The 16,773-nt window shown below is 47.1% G+C and overlaps 3 protein-coding genes across 3 annotated transcripts; 1 reads left to right on the top strand and 2 right to left on the bottom strand.

Annotated features, from left to right (window-relative positions):
- Positions 1-5,865: 5,865 nt before the first annotated feature.
- On the bottom strand, positions 5,866-7,652 carry LOC119301655 (low molecular mass early light-inducible protein HV90, chloroplastic-like). Its single transcript, XM_037578650.1, has one exon. The coding sequence runs from the start codon at positions 7,522-7,524 to the stop codon at positions 7,006-7,008; it is 519 nt and encodes a 172-aa protein (XP_037434547.1). The 5' UTR covers positions 7,525-7,652; the 3' UTR covers positions 5,866-7,005.
- Positions 7,653-8,652: 1,000 nt separating this feature from the next.
- On the bottom strand, positions 8,653-12,411 carry LOC119299566. The gene is made up of 3 exons (XM_037576761.1): positions 12,398-12,411; positions 11,067-12,064; positions 8,653-8,790 (listed from the first exon to the last, which is right to left on the bottom strand). The coding sequence occupies exons 1-2, from the start codon at positions 12,409-12,411 to the stop codon at positions 11,119-11,121; spliced, it is 960 nt and encodes a 319-aa protein (XP_037432658.1). The 3' UTR covers positions 8,653-8,790; positions 11,067-11,118.
- A 3,179-nt stretch (positions 12,412-15,590) lies between these two features.
- Positions 15,591-16,524, top strand: LOC119301654 (low molecular mass early light-inducible protein HV90, chloroplastic-like). The gene is made up of 2 exons (XM_037578649.1): positions 15,591-15,886; positions 15,970-16,524. Exons 1-2 carry the CDS (start codon positions 15,716-15,718, stop codon positions 16,321-16,323), a joined length of 525 nt encoding a protein of 174 aa, XP_037434546.1. The 5' UTR covers positions 15,591-15,715; the 3' UTR covers positions 16,324-16,524.
- The last annotated feature ends 249 nt before the right edge of the window (positions 16,525-16,773 follow it).

A 16,773-nucleotide genomic window follows, 5' to 3' on the forward strand; every position in this document is an offset into this window, starting at 1 on the left:
CAAAGAAAGAAGAAAACAGATGGTCAGACGCACGCATAGCTAGCTCCACCTGCCATCCTAGTTGAACTCCAATCAGCGTTGCCACCCGCCGCTTTTGTTACTCCTGAAAGATCATTGTATGTAATCTATTCACATGAGTAATAGATTCCATACTATACAGTGGCATATCCTGAAAGATCACTGTTTGAAGTGACTAATGATCAACTTTGACATTGAAATTTCATAATGATTTATGCCGCCACAGGTGCTATTCCTAAGTAAGAGGATGGTATCACTACTAGTTAATGGAAAAATATGTGCTTCTATGGGTAGTACATAATTCTGGAAAATCAAACGTGTGCATTAAAAAACATATTTTGAAAGAAAATTGATTGGGAGACCCCGACAGTATATAATATTTTGAGTATGTAAGAGAAAGTATTTACAAGAGGGGAGCTTCATGGAACCTACGCGAGTATAGAAACCTTCCGCTGAAATAGGACTTCACAACATTTGTCAGAAAGTTTCGTCTTCAAAGTATTTAAATTCAGATTACAACATGTCATTTCATATGTATAGATTAGCGAAAAATTGTGAAAGCATTTGACCACATGTATTTATGATTACAACATGCTGATGTTCAATTTTTTGAGTGGTGCATGTGTTCTAACATGTTGTGCATATACTATTTTCTTTCGAAGTGCACAAATACTCAATTCTAACATGTCTCAACATAGCCGGCCCCAAGCCCAGGTAAAGGAGGAGGGTTGTGATAGACTTGGCGAGCCAACGTCCAAACTCAGCACTCTTATGGAGATGAAACCCAGACGCCACGCGCCATATCGGAACCCTGGTGTGGTGTCAAATGGGCACGAGCCGGGCCATAACCCCTTGGACCTTGGTGGCGTGCCGTATCTTTATCTGCATGTGGTTATAAGTGATTAAGGATCGGATCATCACATCCTTAGTGGCGCGCTACGTCGACACTTAGGTGTAGCGAAAAATGAGTAAGGGTCTTCGCATTTGACTCAACGAGTGCGATGGGCAAGGAAGCTAGTTGGGCCTAGTAGGATCGGCTTAGGTAGCTGGAATCGTAGGGTCCCCGACGGGTAAGTCACGAGAGTTAGTTGATACAGCGGTGAGGAGGAGTGTTGATATCCTATGAGTCCAAAAACCAAATGGAAGGGACAGAAGACGGAGGAGGTGGAGGATACCGGCTTCAAACTATGGTACAAGGGGAGAACTACAAGCATAAATGGAGTAGGCAGATTCAACAAGAGCCTCAAGTATGGAGTGGTAGACGTCAACAAGCAAGGGACCGGATTATCCTGGTAAAGCTCGTCGTCGGGGAGTTAGTTCTCAATGTTATGAGCGTGTATGCTCCGCAAGTAGGCCACAATGAGAGGACCAAAAGGGAATTGTGGGAAGGCCTAGGACATGGTTAGAAGTGTACCTATTGGCGAGAAGCTCTTCATAGCATGAGACCTCAATGTTTGCGTGGGTTTGGGGCTTTGGTTATGGCAGCAGGAATCAAGGAGGGAATGTCTTAAGCTTGGCTTTAGCCTACAACATGATTGTAATTAACACCCTCTTTGGAAAGAGAGAATCCCATCTAGTGACTTTTAGCAGTGGTCAACACTCTAGCCTGATTGATTTCGTCCTCTCAAGAGAAGACGGACATGCTTGCCTAGATTGTAAGGTGATACATGGAGGGGGAGTGTTGTTCCTCAACATAAGCTTGTGGTGTTGACTTCCGCTTTCAGATTTGTGTCCAGTAGGATAAGCGTGCCAAAGTCGCTAGAACGAAGCGGTGTGAGCTCAAGGAGAGGAAACTCATGTTTTCAAGGAGTTATTAAGGAGGGCTCTTGGGCGGAAGGGGGTGATGCAAACAATATGTGGATGAAGATGGCGACTTGCGTTCGGAAGGTGGCTTCAGAGGAATTTGGGGTGATCAGGGGAAGTAGAAGCCGAGCTAAAGATACCTGGTGGTGGAATGATGATGTCCAAAAGGCTATTAAGGAGAAGAAAGAATGTTTCAGACGCCTACACCTGGATAGGAGTGCAGACAACATAGAGAAGTACAAGGTGACAAAGAAGACAGTAAAGCGAGTTGTGAGTGAAGCAAGGGGTCGGTGTATGAGGACCTCTACCAGCGATTAAACATGAAGGAATGCGAAAGGGACTTCTATAAGATGGCCAAGATCGAGAGATGAAGACGAGGGATGTCAACCAAGTCAAATACATCAAGAATGGAGCAGATCGGCTTTTGGTGAAGGACGAGGACATCAAGCATAGATGGCAAGAGCACTTCGACAAAATATTCAATGGAAAGAATGAGAGCTCTACCATTGAGCTGGACGACTCCTTTGATGATGCCAACATACGTTTTTGTGCGACGAATCCAGGAGTTTGAGGCCAGGGAGGCTTTAAAAAGGATGAAAGGAGGCAAGGAGATGGGCCCTGATTGTATCCCTATTGAGGTGTGGAGAGGCATTGGAGACGGCAATAGTATGGCTAACTAACCTTTTCAACCTCTTTTTTGGGTCATACAAGATGCCTAAAGAACAGAGGTGAGGAATATTAATACCAATCTTCAACAACAAGCGTGACTAAAATTCTGTTTGGTTTCATGCCTGGGAGGTCAACCATGAAAGCCATTTTCTTGGTACGACAACTTGTGGAGAGATACAGGTAACAAAAGGACCTGTATATGGTGTTCATTGATTTGGAGAAGTCCTATGATAACTCGATAAGATACCGCGGAATGTCATATGGTGGATTTGGAGAAACACAAAGTTCCAACGAAGTACATTATCCTCATTAACGACATGTACGATAATGCTGACACAAGTGTTCAAACAAGTGATGGCAACACCGATGACTTTTCAATTCGAAATTGTGCACAACTCGCCCATACAAGCAAAAATTATCTTTGTTTATCACATAGATATAGAATCCAATTATGCATGTTCAGTTACGCACAACGAATGGGTGCTAAGTAGTTAGGCGCAGCACTGTTGTTTATTAGTTCCCCGACTCCTCGAGTCAACATGTGCTGCCACGTACGTTCATATACATAAATCTAAATGAGCTCTTAAAACTTAGACCAAGAAAATTTTGGATTTCCTAGCTCTTACTAAATAACATGTGCTTCCACATAATTTTATTTATGCACATCAGAATGACTTTCTAAAACACTTATGCTAACGACAATCTGGACTTCTTTGATACCACATGGGTTCAATTTTGATTCTCCTTTAGGCATCACCATAGCCGGATATGAAGTGCTCTAGAGCTATGCATATAAGCTAATAGAACAATAAATTTCTTTAACAGGCATTTCCAAAAGGATCTCCTCTAGTTGGGGACATCTCAAAGGCAATCCTCAGTGTAATAGGAGGAGATACCATCAATCAAATTGAGAAGAAATGGATCGGAGTAGGATATGAAAACAACTGTAACAATGCAGGACGTGCACCTGATCCAGACGAACTCACGTTTGGCAGTTTTCGAGGACTTTTCAAACTTAATGTAGCTATCACGACATCCTGTTTTGTGGTAGCTGTGATCATTTACTTGTATCCAAGGAACGAGCAACGTGGCCAAAATGGGGAGCAGGCACAAGGAAATGGAGGCGAACAGGCTGGAGACAGGCAACCTGGCCATAATGGGGGACAGGCACAAGAAAATGGAGGCGGGCAGGCTGGAGGCGAGCAACCTATCCAAAATGGGGAGCAGGCACAAGGAAATGGAGGCGGGCAACCTGGCCATAATGGGGCGCAGGCACAAGGAAATGGAGGCGAGCAACCTGGCCATAATGGGGAGCAGGCACAAGGAAATGGAGGCGGGCAGGCTGGAGGCGAGCAACCTGGCCAAAATGGGGAGCAGGCACAAGGAAATGGAGGCGAGCAGGCTGGAGGAGCGATGGTTCAACAGTCTCCTATGGGGGTCCAAGAAGAGACAGGTCAACAAACAAGTGAAGATGCTCGAGGAGGGATGGTTCAACTGTCTCTTGTCAGGGTCGAAGAAGTCATAGGTCAACAAACAAGTGACCATACGCGCGATGGTTCGACTGTCGCTGATACCGGCCGCAGAAGCCTTAGCACATGAGTGGCACCTGTTTCAAGTTCAAGTTGTTTCTAGCTCATTTGAGCTGGTATTGCATAAAGCAGTCTCCAGCTGAATAAATTTCTAGAATGGTAAAGGATTGGCCTGAATTAGCTCGACATACAACAGCTAATTATGTTTATGCCCATACATAAAGTTCAACTTATCCTGGGCATCCAGTTTGTCAGCACTGGCCCCAGTCCGGTCATTGTTCGTAGTAATTTCCGTGTGTATACCCTATTCAGACCTGATTGAACTGAACCATTTATTCAACTGTTTACTACATTCTTTTTTGTCATGAACTTCAGTCCCGTACAGCTTGTCACATGTTGGCTCCTTGGATGGTTTAGGGATTTAGGGGTTGCCGCAGATGCGGGCATTGTTTCACAGCAAAAACAGACATAATTCGAGTGTATCCACGAATCGGCATTCTAACAAACACCTGGCGTGCAATGAGACATCTGGTTTTGGCTTAGTTCAGCTACACTCATGTTTGGCGCAAAGTTGGTATTTTCAAAATTGGTATTTTTCACCATGTACTAGCATGTAGGACATCCTTGGGAAAACATACCCCAAAATTAGAAAGAGAAGAGTTTTGCGGGGGCTAGACCAAGAGTTCCGGGATTTGCAGAACTGAGCAGGCTCGTACCTGCACGGGCGCGGGCTCCAGTAACAGCCGGCTGAATCCTTCTGGAGTAGTACGTCGAAAGGGTGGTTGGGTGGTGGAGCAGAGCACAGCCGGAGAGTCGCTGCGATGTCGGCGGCGCAGGCGACCTCCACGCCCGCCACTCGCCGAGCTGCGCGCGAACAGGAAAATAATTGCGGACACCTTGCGCGCGCGATGTGGGACACGGGCCTCAGAGCAACTCCAACGCGGACTAATTGGTCCTGTTTGTTTGGGTCCAAACGGATATAAATGACAGTCCAAGACGCTGATCTAAACGTGGCCTGCATCTATTTTTTGTCCGTCGCGCGATCATCCTGGTTCAAATTTAGACCTTGTTTGCGTTGGCACCTACAACGCCTGCCTACTCCTCCCCTTAGTCTGCTAGTCGGCGGCACAACCACCCTCATTTCCCTCTCTTTCCCAAAAAATTCCCGCCTACTCACGCTTCCGGCCGCTCGTCATGAACGACATGCCGATCCTCGACGCTGCCTCCGGCCTGCTTCCGCCAAAGGCAAGCCCCACGTAGCCCACAAGACGGTGGTGCCGACCAAGAAGAAGTCGTTGACGGATGAGCAGCATGTCGTGCAGTCGGCCTAAGAGGAAGAAGGGCCGGAGGCACTCGTAGGACTGCAAGCTCGAAGCCGCGTCCGCCGCCGCCGCACAGCAAGAGGAAAAACATTGCTAGAGTCGCTGCGACAACGAGGGAGGCCCTGCTCTACCTAGGGTTAAGCCCAGGCTAGCACGGGCTTGTCGTCATCGCCGCCGCATAGCAAGAGGAAAACATTGCCAGAGTCGCTGCGGCAACTAGGAAGGCCTTGCTCTACCTAGGGTTAAACCCAGGCCAACATGGGCTAATCGACCTCTCCTCGTGTACCATTGCCAGAGCCGCCGCGCACGTCTGCCATGCTGCCGATTCCCGGCTTTCATCCCTACTCGCAAGCCTCCTGTTTCTTTGTGGGGTAATATGGATCGGAGGGAGTACTATGTTAATCATGTTTTATCTACTCTTCTTCCGGATTAAACTTTATCAAAAATTCCTCGAACATTCGACGGTAGAAAGATGAATGTATGTCAACATATAGAGTAATAGAGATAATTAACAAGATTTCGAGTGAGAAAAAAATAGGCCGTCTTTAATTAGTATAGGGAAAAGTATATTTTTCGCCCCTCAATTTTACCAATGGTATAGAAATGGTCTCTCAACTACAAAACCAAAAAAAATCTAGTCCTTCAATTATTAAAACCGGATATTTTTCGTCCCTCAAACGGATTCAGATGGTTTTGTGCTGATGTGGCATGGTTTTGACCACTGAACTTGCCACATCATCGTCCAACTCATCTTCGTCTTCTTCTTCTATCTTCTCTCTCTCACCCAGGCCGGAGAAGTCACACATGGTTACCATGGGCCTGGCCTCAGGGCGTCTCCACACGGGAGCTAGCGGTGGCTGCGAGTGCCTGCTGCTGGTCGTACACCGTTGTGACGGCGCGCTCCACTCCGTGGTTGTCAAAGTAGTGCACGGTGGCCATGTGCCAGTGCCCACGTCCTCGGACGGCAGCGCCAGCGCATTCACAGGGAAACAGGGTCGCACATCACGAAGGGCGCCATGCACATGCCATCTCGGGCTCCTGCGTCGCGGCACCAGCAGTCTCAGCACGGCTGCATGGCTCGCTGGACCTGTTGCCGCTGCCGTCGGCACGGCGGGACGGGAGCAGGAGCGAGAGGATACCGTCAGGGATCAGGCTTGGAACCAGAGCGGGAGCGAGCTAGGGGATCCCCTGTAAACAACAGTCGTTAAAGAATCAACAAATCAGCAAGGCTCGAGACGAACCTTTAGCAAACATAGCCAGCTTTTGTGTTTCCAGCCGACTGGTTTGTGTGTATGTGCGTGAGACTTGGGCGTTTCTGGCCGGGACCAAATCAATTTGCTTGGCTAGCTTCGCACAGGAGGATCGATCAAGTTGCGTATGGATGTATCAGCAGCAGCCAAGGAAGAGGTGGACGAATACGAAGGTGAGGCCACGACTGCCGGAGGCAGCGGAGCAGACGTGCGGTGAGGTGCTTCCCTGTGCATAGAGAAAGAGGGGGAGAAGACAAAGGTGAGGTGGTGGCGAGGTCAGTGGTCAAAACCATGCCACGTCAGCCCAAAACGGCTGAAGTCGTTTGAGGGATGAAAAAATATCCGGTTTCAACAATTGAGGGACCAGGTTTTTCTGATTTTGTAGTTTTTATCCGGTCGACAACGAAGCTAGTTTTACACGTTGATGAAGGGTGCGCCAGTGATGATCTCGGTCGCCGCCAGAGCGACGAGGCCGAGCATGGCGAAGCGGCCGTTCCAGAGCTCCGCGTTTGCGTTCATGATGGTGCCGGCTCTGCCCTCGGCGCTCTCGCCCTGGAGCAGCGGCACCAGCGACGCCACAGACAGCACCGCCACAGAGTAGGCGAACCACACCTGCCCGGTGCCGCTGCTGAGCTGCGAGAGTAGCCCGTCGCCGCGGCCTGCCTCCACTGCAAGCGCCGTCACGAAGCCTACCATGGCAAGGCGTCCGTTGATGCGCTCCGGCGCAGGGCCGCTGAATGCGAGCGCGTCCCAGATCGAGGTGCTCGCCTTGGGTTTGTTTGACGGTGGTGCGCTGGGGCCCTCGGTCTGGGCCCTGACGACGAGGGCGCGCCGGCCCAGCGCTGGTAGAGACCTGGCGCCGAGGCGGCCTGCCGAGCCGCGCGGCAGGACGGCGGCACCGGCGAATGAGCTCATGGCCATCATGGTCGCCATTAATCAGCCGCGGACTGAAGGAAGCTACAGATGCTGCAACAGGCAAGGAATCGGCTAGATGATTGCTAGTACAGTTTCTGATTGTTGTTGTGTCGCTGAGTGTTTGCTTGATGTATTGTTCCGAGAGAGGGGGCACAGTTTATAGGCCGTGTGCTCCGCGAGAGCCAACCCGTGACGAGCTGCGCGCGGTGCCCACGTCGCGAGCTGCTCCCGGCCGTGGGTTACCATCTACGTGGAGCGAGGGAGCGGACGTGCGGACAAGGGCTTCATCATGAAACGCCAAACAGATACTCTAGAAAAGTTGGGAAGCATCCGCGGACTCCAGCACCTACGGTACGGACCAGAAGCGCAGCACCGTGTTAAATTCGGGCTTTGTTTCTAGCGCGAGCTAATGGAAAGATCTTAGAGAAACACGTGTTGTGTGTGCATGCGCGGAAGCGGAACCTTTGCAGGCAGGAAAGCACCGGTAAACTTTCTTGATCTAATGCATACGTTTCTTGATCTAATGCCTTACAAAAAATTAAGACCTTACCGTGTTCAGAAAGATATAATAAGACTTGCGTATTCATTTCGGATAAACTCAATTCCTGGCTCCATTATCGTCCAAGACGCAGTGAATGCTGAAACCCAGGGATTGGGAATGAATGACACGGGTGACTGTTGAAACCGATCCATTGCTCTTGACGCAGAGCTATTCAGAGTGCAGATCAGCCCCGCACCGAGGCCCCGACGGGGTTATCTTTCGTCGTCAGGAGATAAAAGGAAAAAAATAAGAGCCTTTGCCGATTTGAACAGCTCTAGTTTCAGTGATAATTACTGTAATAAGGTCGCGGCCGCTTCAGCATATCATAGCAGCCCACAATGCAAATGTACAGGCTTATTCCGGTTAAAAAGAAGAGTTGAAGAGCACAAAAACACCAAAAAAAAAAAACCCCTCTCTTCTCTAACTAAAAAAACAAACAAACAAGCAAGCAAGGTGGCTCGTCAACGAAGGAAGCAACGCAAGTCCATGATGCTCACAACCTTGAACCCGTCCAGGCTGCACCCCAGCACGAGCCTCGGCTTCTTCGGCGGCGCCGGCGGGCAGCGCGGATGCGCGGTCCCTGCGCTGTTCGCCGTCGGCGTCAGCGGCCCCGAAGCGCCTTCGTCCTCACCATCACGAGGCCGCTTCATCTTCAGCGGCTGCAGAGTTCCAGCGTCGGTCTTCTGGATGGTGGCTCTCTCGGGCAGAAGAATCTTTCTCTGAAAACCCATGCTGCACCCTGCCTGCAAACGGAAAAACAAACAGAGTTACAAGTGTCAACTCAAATCTCAAATCAAAGAACAAAGAACGGATGTGAAAGAAGAGGAAGGTCCTGCACGTACGCACTACTCTACCAGTTAGCTAGGTAGCCGAAACTTCAAGCGATAACGGATCGATACGACAGCCCGACTGTGCAATGCAACGCCTGTGTTTATAAGCCAGTGAAAAGGAACAGAAAAAGATGTTTGCCAAAGCATAGAAAGAAAGAGGAGAGATGCTACTGAAACAGTCAGTCAGTGCACGGGAGAGGAATCTGAGGAAGTTGCACGGGAAATGAAAAGAGGGAGATGAGCTCTTTCCGATCCATTAGCGCAAGCTTTGCCTTCTTTCAAGAACGCTGAAGGGCATGATTAGCAAGATGCAAAGGCAAAGCGCTCGGTTTGGGGGCGAAAATAGTTTTACTCAGGCGTGTGGGCAGGAGCAAAAGCGAAAAAGGAAAGGGATCAAAGGAGAAAAGATGAGGAGGAAGGAAAGAACAACCTTGTCTTTCTTTGTATGAAAAGGGGAATAAAAGAGCACAAGGAATGCGTATGTAAAGGTCAACTAGTTCGGACGCATTTTGGAGGGAATCGGCTGTTGCAATGCATGCTTTAAATCGAAATGCAACTTTACAAGCTGTTGGGTGGGACTTTTCCATGCAGCACATCTTTTCTGTTCTTTGTTGAGTTTATTAAAGAGGGAAACTAGCATTAAATCTAATTGTCTTAATCAAGTACTCCCTCCGTCCGGAAATATTTGTCTTAAAAATGGATGTATCTATAACTAAAATAAGTCTAGATACAACCATTTCTAGGACAAGTATTTCCGGACAGAGGGAGTACTAGATAGCAAACTAACTGTTTTCTGTTTCCTCAAATATCCATTTACATGAAGTCTGTCTATGCCAACTCTGTTTTTGTCAGGGCTTAATTAATGTCTGTAGAGAGGAGTAGATAATTTAGCTACCGAAGACGTGAAAATTGCTGGAAAAAACGCAACATGTAGTGTCTGAGCCAATTTTTGAAAGCTTGTTATAATCATCTGCAGTTTGATGTGCCTGTTGAAGGGAATGGTCAACGCTTGAAAAATAAAGATAAAGGAGAAAAAAGGAATACCAACAGGGTTAACTTGCTATAATCATACGCAGTTTGATGCTTTTTGCAGGGAATTGTCTCCACACATCGACATATGAAGTTCAATGTAACCTTTTAGGCTGTTACATCTTGCCTTCCAATGTGGCTCTGTTTTTTCCCTTGAGCTTAAAAAGGATGTGATCCTTGGTCTTTTAAACTAGGTCAGTTAACTACTCCATCCGTTCACAAATACAAGATGTTTTGGATATAATATGGAATACGTAGGACTGAAATGAGTGACAAACACACTAATGCGTGTCTATATACACCCGATTCAGAAAAAAGTTAGAACATCTTATACTCCCTCCGTCCTAAAATAAGTGTCGCTGATTTAGTGCAAAGTTAGTACAAAGTTGTACTAAATCAGTGACACTTATTTTGAGACGGAGGGAGTATTTGTGAACGGAGGGAGTACTTGACATTAAAGTTAGGTACAAAAATGCAGCATGCAATGTGTGACTTAATTGAGAAAGCAGCTGAAAAATCCCAAATATTTTCTCTTCCAGAACTGTACTGTCAAAATCTACAAGTTTGCATCTTAGACGGCAAATACCAAATCAGCACAACAGAAGTTAGTAACAAATAAATCACTACAGTTTGTACAGAAGAGATCTGGATTTTATGCTGTTATCAGTTACCACAATCGTTCTGAATAACTACATACCAGTGAAGCGGGGATATTTAGTTGCACGAACTCCACTAACAAATCTTAAACAATGAAACACAACACCTTTGCTCTCCTCCACATTTGAGATAATACCGAAATTTTGAACTATTAAATTGTGATTTGAACAGGTTTTAAAATAACTGACAGCTCATCGGATCTGAAATCTTGTTGTGCCTTTAGAATCTTTCTTTCTTGCCAATTCACATTTGTGATCACACACATTGATTTACCATCTGGTTATTAGAGATTTCAGCAGACACTATCCATAGTTCCATACCACAGAAAAAACAATTTGTCATAGATTTAGACCACTCATTTTGTGACAATTACATTTTAAATAGCTTAGATATAGTTTCATTTTCTCTAGTTGGCATGCCCTGTTAGTCACTAGTCAATGAATTCCAAGAATGTATAGGTAATAGGGACAAGAAGAATTCAGTAATGTGGTGCGCTTACTTACAGAAATCACTCTGCATTCTTGCACAGAGAACCACTGCATAATCCCCATCTATTCATGCATCACCATTGCCATTGTGCGGCTTCCACATGTCAATATAGTGGCCCAGCTCCTGCGGCAGCCTAGCCTTCCACGCCGCCGCCTCCTCCGATGCCCGCGCCACCGGCGCTGTCATCGCCACCCAACTTTCATCCACGCTCAGCACCGCCACCATTCCCTCCCCGAACGCTGCCACCATCGCCCGCAGCGTCGCATCCTTCACTGCCTCGCCGTCTCTCCCCTCCTCCTCCGCCTCCACGCAGCCCCCGCCGCAGTTCACCATCATCCTCCCTCCCGGCGCTACCATCGCGCCTATCTGGCGCCAAGTGTCCGCCTTTTGGAGCTCCGGCAGCACGCTCCCGTTGGCGAACAGATCCACCAGCACGCCGCCGAAGCCCCCCGGCACGGCCTCGGCCTCCAGCGCGTCGCCGACGTGGATGACCAGCCTGCCGGCGTGGTCCCTTTCGAGCTCCGCGAGGCTGAAGAAGTCCCGGGCGACGGCGATGACGGAGGGGTCGAGTTCCCAGCCATGGACGGATATGTCCGGGTAGAAATGGAGGAGGGCGCGCGCGGCGGAGCCCGCGCCGAAGCCGAGGACGGCGAGGGATGGGCGCGGGAGGAGAGGCGGGAGGGTGGCGAAGACGTCGAAGTAGGTGGAAGTGAGGGGGCAGTAGGGGCGACGAGGGAAGGAGACGGAGTGGATGTTGCCCGGGCCGTCGAGGAGGAGGAGGCGCGCGCCGGCGAGGGGGTGGCCGGCAGCGCGCGGGGAGACGTCGGCGACGCGGATGTGGTTGTGCGGGGAGCGGACGTCGGCGACGAGCTGGAGCTCGTCGGGGAGGGGCTGGGGAACGGGGGTTCTTGCCGCGGCGGCGCGGATGGGGGTGAGGTGGAGACGGTCCAGACGGAGGATGGGTCTCGGGCGTGGGACAGCCACCATCTCCGTCAAGGCAGCGGCTGGGGTACTTGTTTTTGGTCCTTATTTACTCCTTTATCCTTTTCGTCTTCTTTGATTTTTTTTTTCGCGGGCAAGTCTTCTTTGAAATATAATCTCTTTAAAAAACTTATAGTCGTTTTCTTCCTTATTTTTTTTACAAAAAGGACCATATATTAAAAGTAAGCAGTGGTACAACGCACCCCGCAAAATAAGGAAATTACAACGAACATTTTGGAGAAACAATCCAGAAACATCGTCGACGCGGGATGAGGGCACACCGCCGCCGCCGTCGCCACCACTCCCTTTCAGAGCCAATGATAACCTTGGTCATGCGCACGGACTGCTGACGACGAGAAGTCACCATCCTTGGCCCATTAGGCCAGCATGTCGAAGAAGATCCGGATCGACATAGTGCCACCACTCGCGTCGGCTTATCGAGACGCCCATACCAACGAGAACTAACAGATCCGGAGTCCACAAACCACACATGCACCTACACAATCTTCCAAGCTTGGCGACAGCGCCGAGAGGGCCACCACCATGACAAAGGGGAAGCTGGAAGAACGAAAGGCCTCTCAACACCGGCTCCACCATCTCACTGATGCCACCTTGCCGCTCACACCACCCGCCCCATCCAGCAGATCGTCAGGAAAAAAAAAATCCGCGCTCCTCGCCGGCATTGAAGATGATGACCAAATGGAGAAGGAACTGGAGAACCCTTATTCGACGATGAGATGGAGGTGGAAAAGGGAGTGATGTCCTTCATTTTTCCACTTTTCCAAGTATACTGCCCAACACAAATCAACATGTAAATAACCAATGCCCGATTGAGTTGTCCTCATTTTTCACACATTAGTTTGGCATGGGCATCAGAAATCAAAGCAAAAACCAGTAAATCATCTAAGGCAATTTAAAATGCAGAAAATGGTTGGGCAGGTGTACTCTCACAAAATCAATTTGTATGAAGAAAAAGCTAAAACACTTCCGCAACCAGGGGCGTAGCCAGGCTCCGGGCTACCAGGGCCGTGCTGATGAAAATGTTCGCTACTGTAGCTACGTGAGTGCACTGTAGCTACACTAAACACTGTAGCAACGAGGATGGCCTTGGGTGTGCGGCTATTCTGGCTATGGCACTGTCCGCAACACAAGGGAAAACACACCAATGAATCATTTCCGCAACACAAGGGAAAAACACGCCAATGAATCATTTTCGCAACACAAAAACAAACAGTGGGAATGTTCAGATTGTAAAATCATCTATTCAGAGATGAAATTGTTGCCGCTGTTGTATTTTATTTTAAACACGAAACACAATGTAGTAGAAAAAAGGTCGTTATCTAGGAATCATTTTTCTAAGGGTTGCCAAAGAGGAGGAGCCTATCTTTTCCCCTCGACCCGCGGGTGCCATCACAGGTTCCACTTGCCTCCAAAAATCGTTGTGGCGGTCAGAGAATGAGGGGACCCAGATCCGAGTCTCTTGGTCCGTTTTTCATAGGGTTTTTGAGTTTTTCATCATGGTAAGCTGGAGCGAAAACGACAATGGTAACAATGGTTCTTTGGCTTCCCCCATATCTATGTTCATCCTCAGGGTTGTGTTGACGAGTCGTATCGATTGTTAGACACTCAGTTTGGTGTGCTTAGCGTTTGTTCACGGCGGCATGTCCTACGAAGGGGATGGGATCGCAACATTTTTTTCCGGGTTTATCTCCGCTTGTTGAAACTCCGGCCAGACAGAGATCTCGAGACAACCATGTGTACTGCTCATGTCATGCCGTGGGTGGATGCAAAAAGAAGACGATCCTGATTTTTCTATATTTAAATAGTTACTCCTCACTATCACATTTCTCTCATATGCAAGCATGTCATCTCATCATGTATCATGCATGGAAAAAACTTCACCTCAACATGCAAACATGCATGAGAATCTTCAATTATTATGATATTTATATTTAATAAATATTTAAATTTGTTATTATATTTAAATTTAATAAATATTTTATGATAATAAAATAATCAAACACAATGAATCATATGCATTTTTAGTTTTAGTTCTCATATTACTCCAAATATGCATGTTTCATACAACCAATCTTTATTAAAAATATATTGCAAAATATTTCGCAACAACGTGTGTAGTATCATCTAGTTTCTTAGGACGTGTTTGATTACTAGCACTATTTTTCGGCTTCCTTGGAAGTTGGCCTGGTAGATCCTGCGGGGAATACATGCTTTGGGCCATGTACTGCACCAGTTTGTTTGCACACAAATCCTCATGTTGCATAACGGCACCAATATGCACACAATGTTTGGTTGAATCGGCGAGACACAAGCAACGTCTAGCCTCAAGGACACCCGAAATGGTCCGGCTCATAATCATGCAGGTACACATACATCAATTTTGTTAATAGTTTTTTCTATTCTCTTATTCTTTTTGTTTATATTCTTGAAAATATTATACTTTATCCTATATAAAATAAGAGTCGTGATTTTATTTCAAATCTGAACTAAACCACGACACATACATAGAATTGGAGGGAGTAGTACATGTATTTAAAAACTTAATATACTTTTTTTTAAAGTTTACTGCGAATTTGTAAATGTTAACACAGTGTATATATTTTGTTAGTATAACTTCTTAAAAACAATTTAAGCACTAACAAATGTCTGTGACATCAGAAAAAAGTTCACGAGTTTAAAAAATGTATGTGATATTTTTTGCAAATATTATTCATTGTATTTTTTCCATATAATTAAAGAAAATGTTTTGTACCATTCAAAAAATGTAATTTACATATAAAAAATGTTCACGCGTTTGGAAAATATGTTTCTGAAATTTTGAAACATGTTTATATTGTTTAATAAAATGTTTGCATAGTTTTTACAAAAAAGTTTTGTACCATTAAAAAAATGTTTCAGCTTGTATTGAAAAATGTTTAACACTTATTCATTTTTTTAAACAAGTATTTGAAAGAAAGATTAATAAAGTTTTTTAAAAAAATATTAAACATGTATAAAAACGTTTTTTATGTATACCAAAAATGCATAATGTGTATGAAAACAGTTAGACATCAAATTATATAGTTATTTTTTAACCATGTAGTATTTGGAAAATGTTAGACATGTATCAAAAAAATTCCTCATGTATACTAAAAATGTACAATGTATAGAAATGTGTTTTGTTTAGAAAAAGGAAAAGAAAAAATCAAATATAAATAAAGAAAACCAAAGTAAGAAACAAAGAAAAATGCCAAAGTTCAGCTTCTGGTCCACACGAGCTTAAAAAAAAAGCTTCTGGTCCACACGTGCCTCTTTAAGATCTGTGCGTCGACACAAGCTTCCAACTTGTCTGTCTGCAGTTTGGCGTTGCCCTCAGCATGGTGGCCTCCACGTCCGCGTACTCACTGGTTCGCTCCACGTAGAGGATAATTCACGGCCGAGAGCTGCTCGCGACGTGGGCACGGTCGCCGCCACCGCGCTCAGCTCGTCATGGGTTGGCTTGCGTGGAGCACGGCCTATAAATTGTGCCCTCTCACACGGAACAATACGTCAGTAAACAACACTCGGCGACACAGCAGCAAGTAGCACTCCACTAGCAATCATCTAGCAGTTTTTTTTTTTGCCTGTTGCAGCATCTGTAGCTTCTTCTGTCCTTCGTGCACCTCCCGTCCGCAGCTGATTAATGGCGACCATGATGGCCATGAGCTCCTTCGCCGGCGCCGGCGCCGCCGTCCTGCCGCGCGGCTCGGCTAGCCGTTTCGGTGCCCAGTCTCTTCCAGCGCTGGGCAGGCGCGCCCTCGTCGTCAGGGCACAGACCGGGGGCCCGAGCGCACCACCGCCAAACAAACCCAAGGTACGTACCAACTGTATAAGCGGCACGGCGCCGTCGCTAAACTCAGCCGAGTGACAGTTTTCTGATATTTGTTCACGGCACAGGCGAGCACCTCTATCTGGGACGCGCTGGCGTTCAGCGGCCCTGCACCGGAGCGCATTAATGGGCGCCTGGCCATGGTGGGTTTCGTGACGGCGCTCGCCGTGGAGGCAGGGCGCGGCGACGGGCTCCTTTCGCAGCTCGGCAGCGGCACCGGGCAGGCGTGGTTCGCCTACTCCGTGGCGGTGCTATCCGTAGCTTCTCTGGTGCCGCTGCTCCAAGGAGAGAGCGCCGAGGGCAGAGCCGGTATCATCATGAACGCCAACGCGGAGCTCTGGAACGGCCGCTTCGCCATGCTCGGACTCGTCGCTCTGGCGGCAACGGAGATCATCACTGGCGCGCCCTTCATCAACGTGTAAAACTAATAGCTTTGTTGTCGACCGGATAACACAACCTGTACCGAGTAGGACATGTAAATGATGAGAACTGATCGTCCTCGTATTCTTTGTAGTACTAATTACAGATACATACTGTAGTTCATATGCTACCGGGAGCTGAATTGTTTATCATTAAATCTTCTAAAAAATAAGAGACGGGTTGGAATATAATAGGCTTATGAACGTACCTTGTCTCAGATATGAAAAATGAAATTATACGGTTGGATTCCTTAAAAATGCCCGATAGTCAGATAGGGGGTGCATGGCTCATCCCGCATCCTAAATTTCGGAGAGAGAGTCTTAAACTTCAACGTTGCTATTGTAGCATTCACACAAACTTGATTTTACAATTAACTAGTACAGTACATTTCATGCACACTGTGATTTGTCAGTTAATATGACAAATTGAATTTTATCCATCCTTCTATTTTT

The sequence above is a fragment of the Triticum dicoccoides genome, chromosome 5A (assembly GCF_002162155.2).
Source record: "Triticum dicoccoides isolate Atlit2015 ecotype Zavitan chromosome 5A, WEW_v2.0, whole genome shotgun sequence".
In the NCBI taxonomy this organism is placed as follows: Eukaryota; Viridiplantae; Streptophyta; class Magnoliopsida; order Poales; family Poaceae; genus Triticum; species Triticum dicoccoides.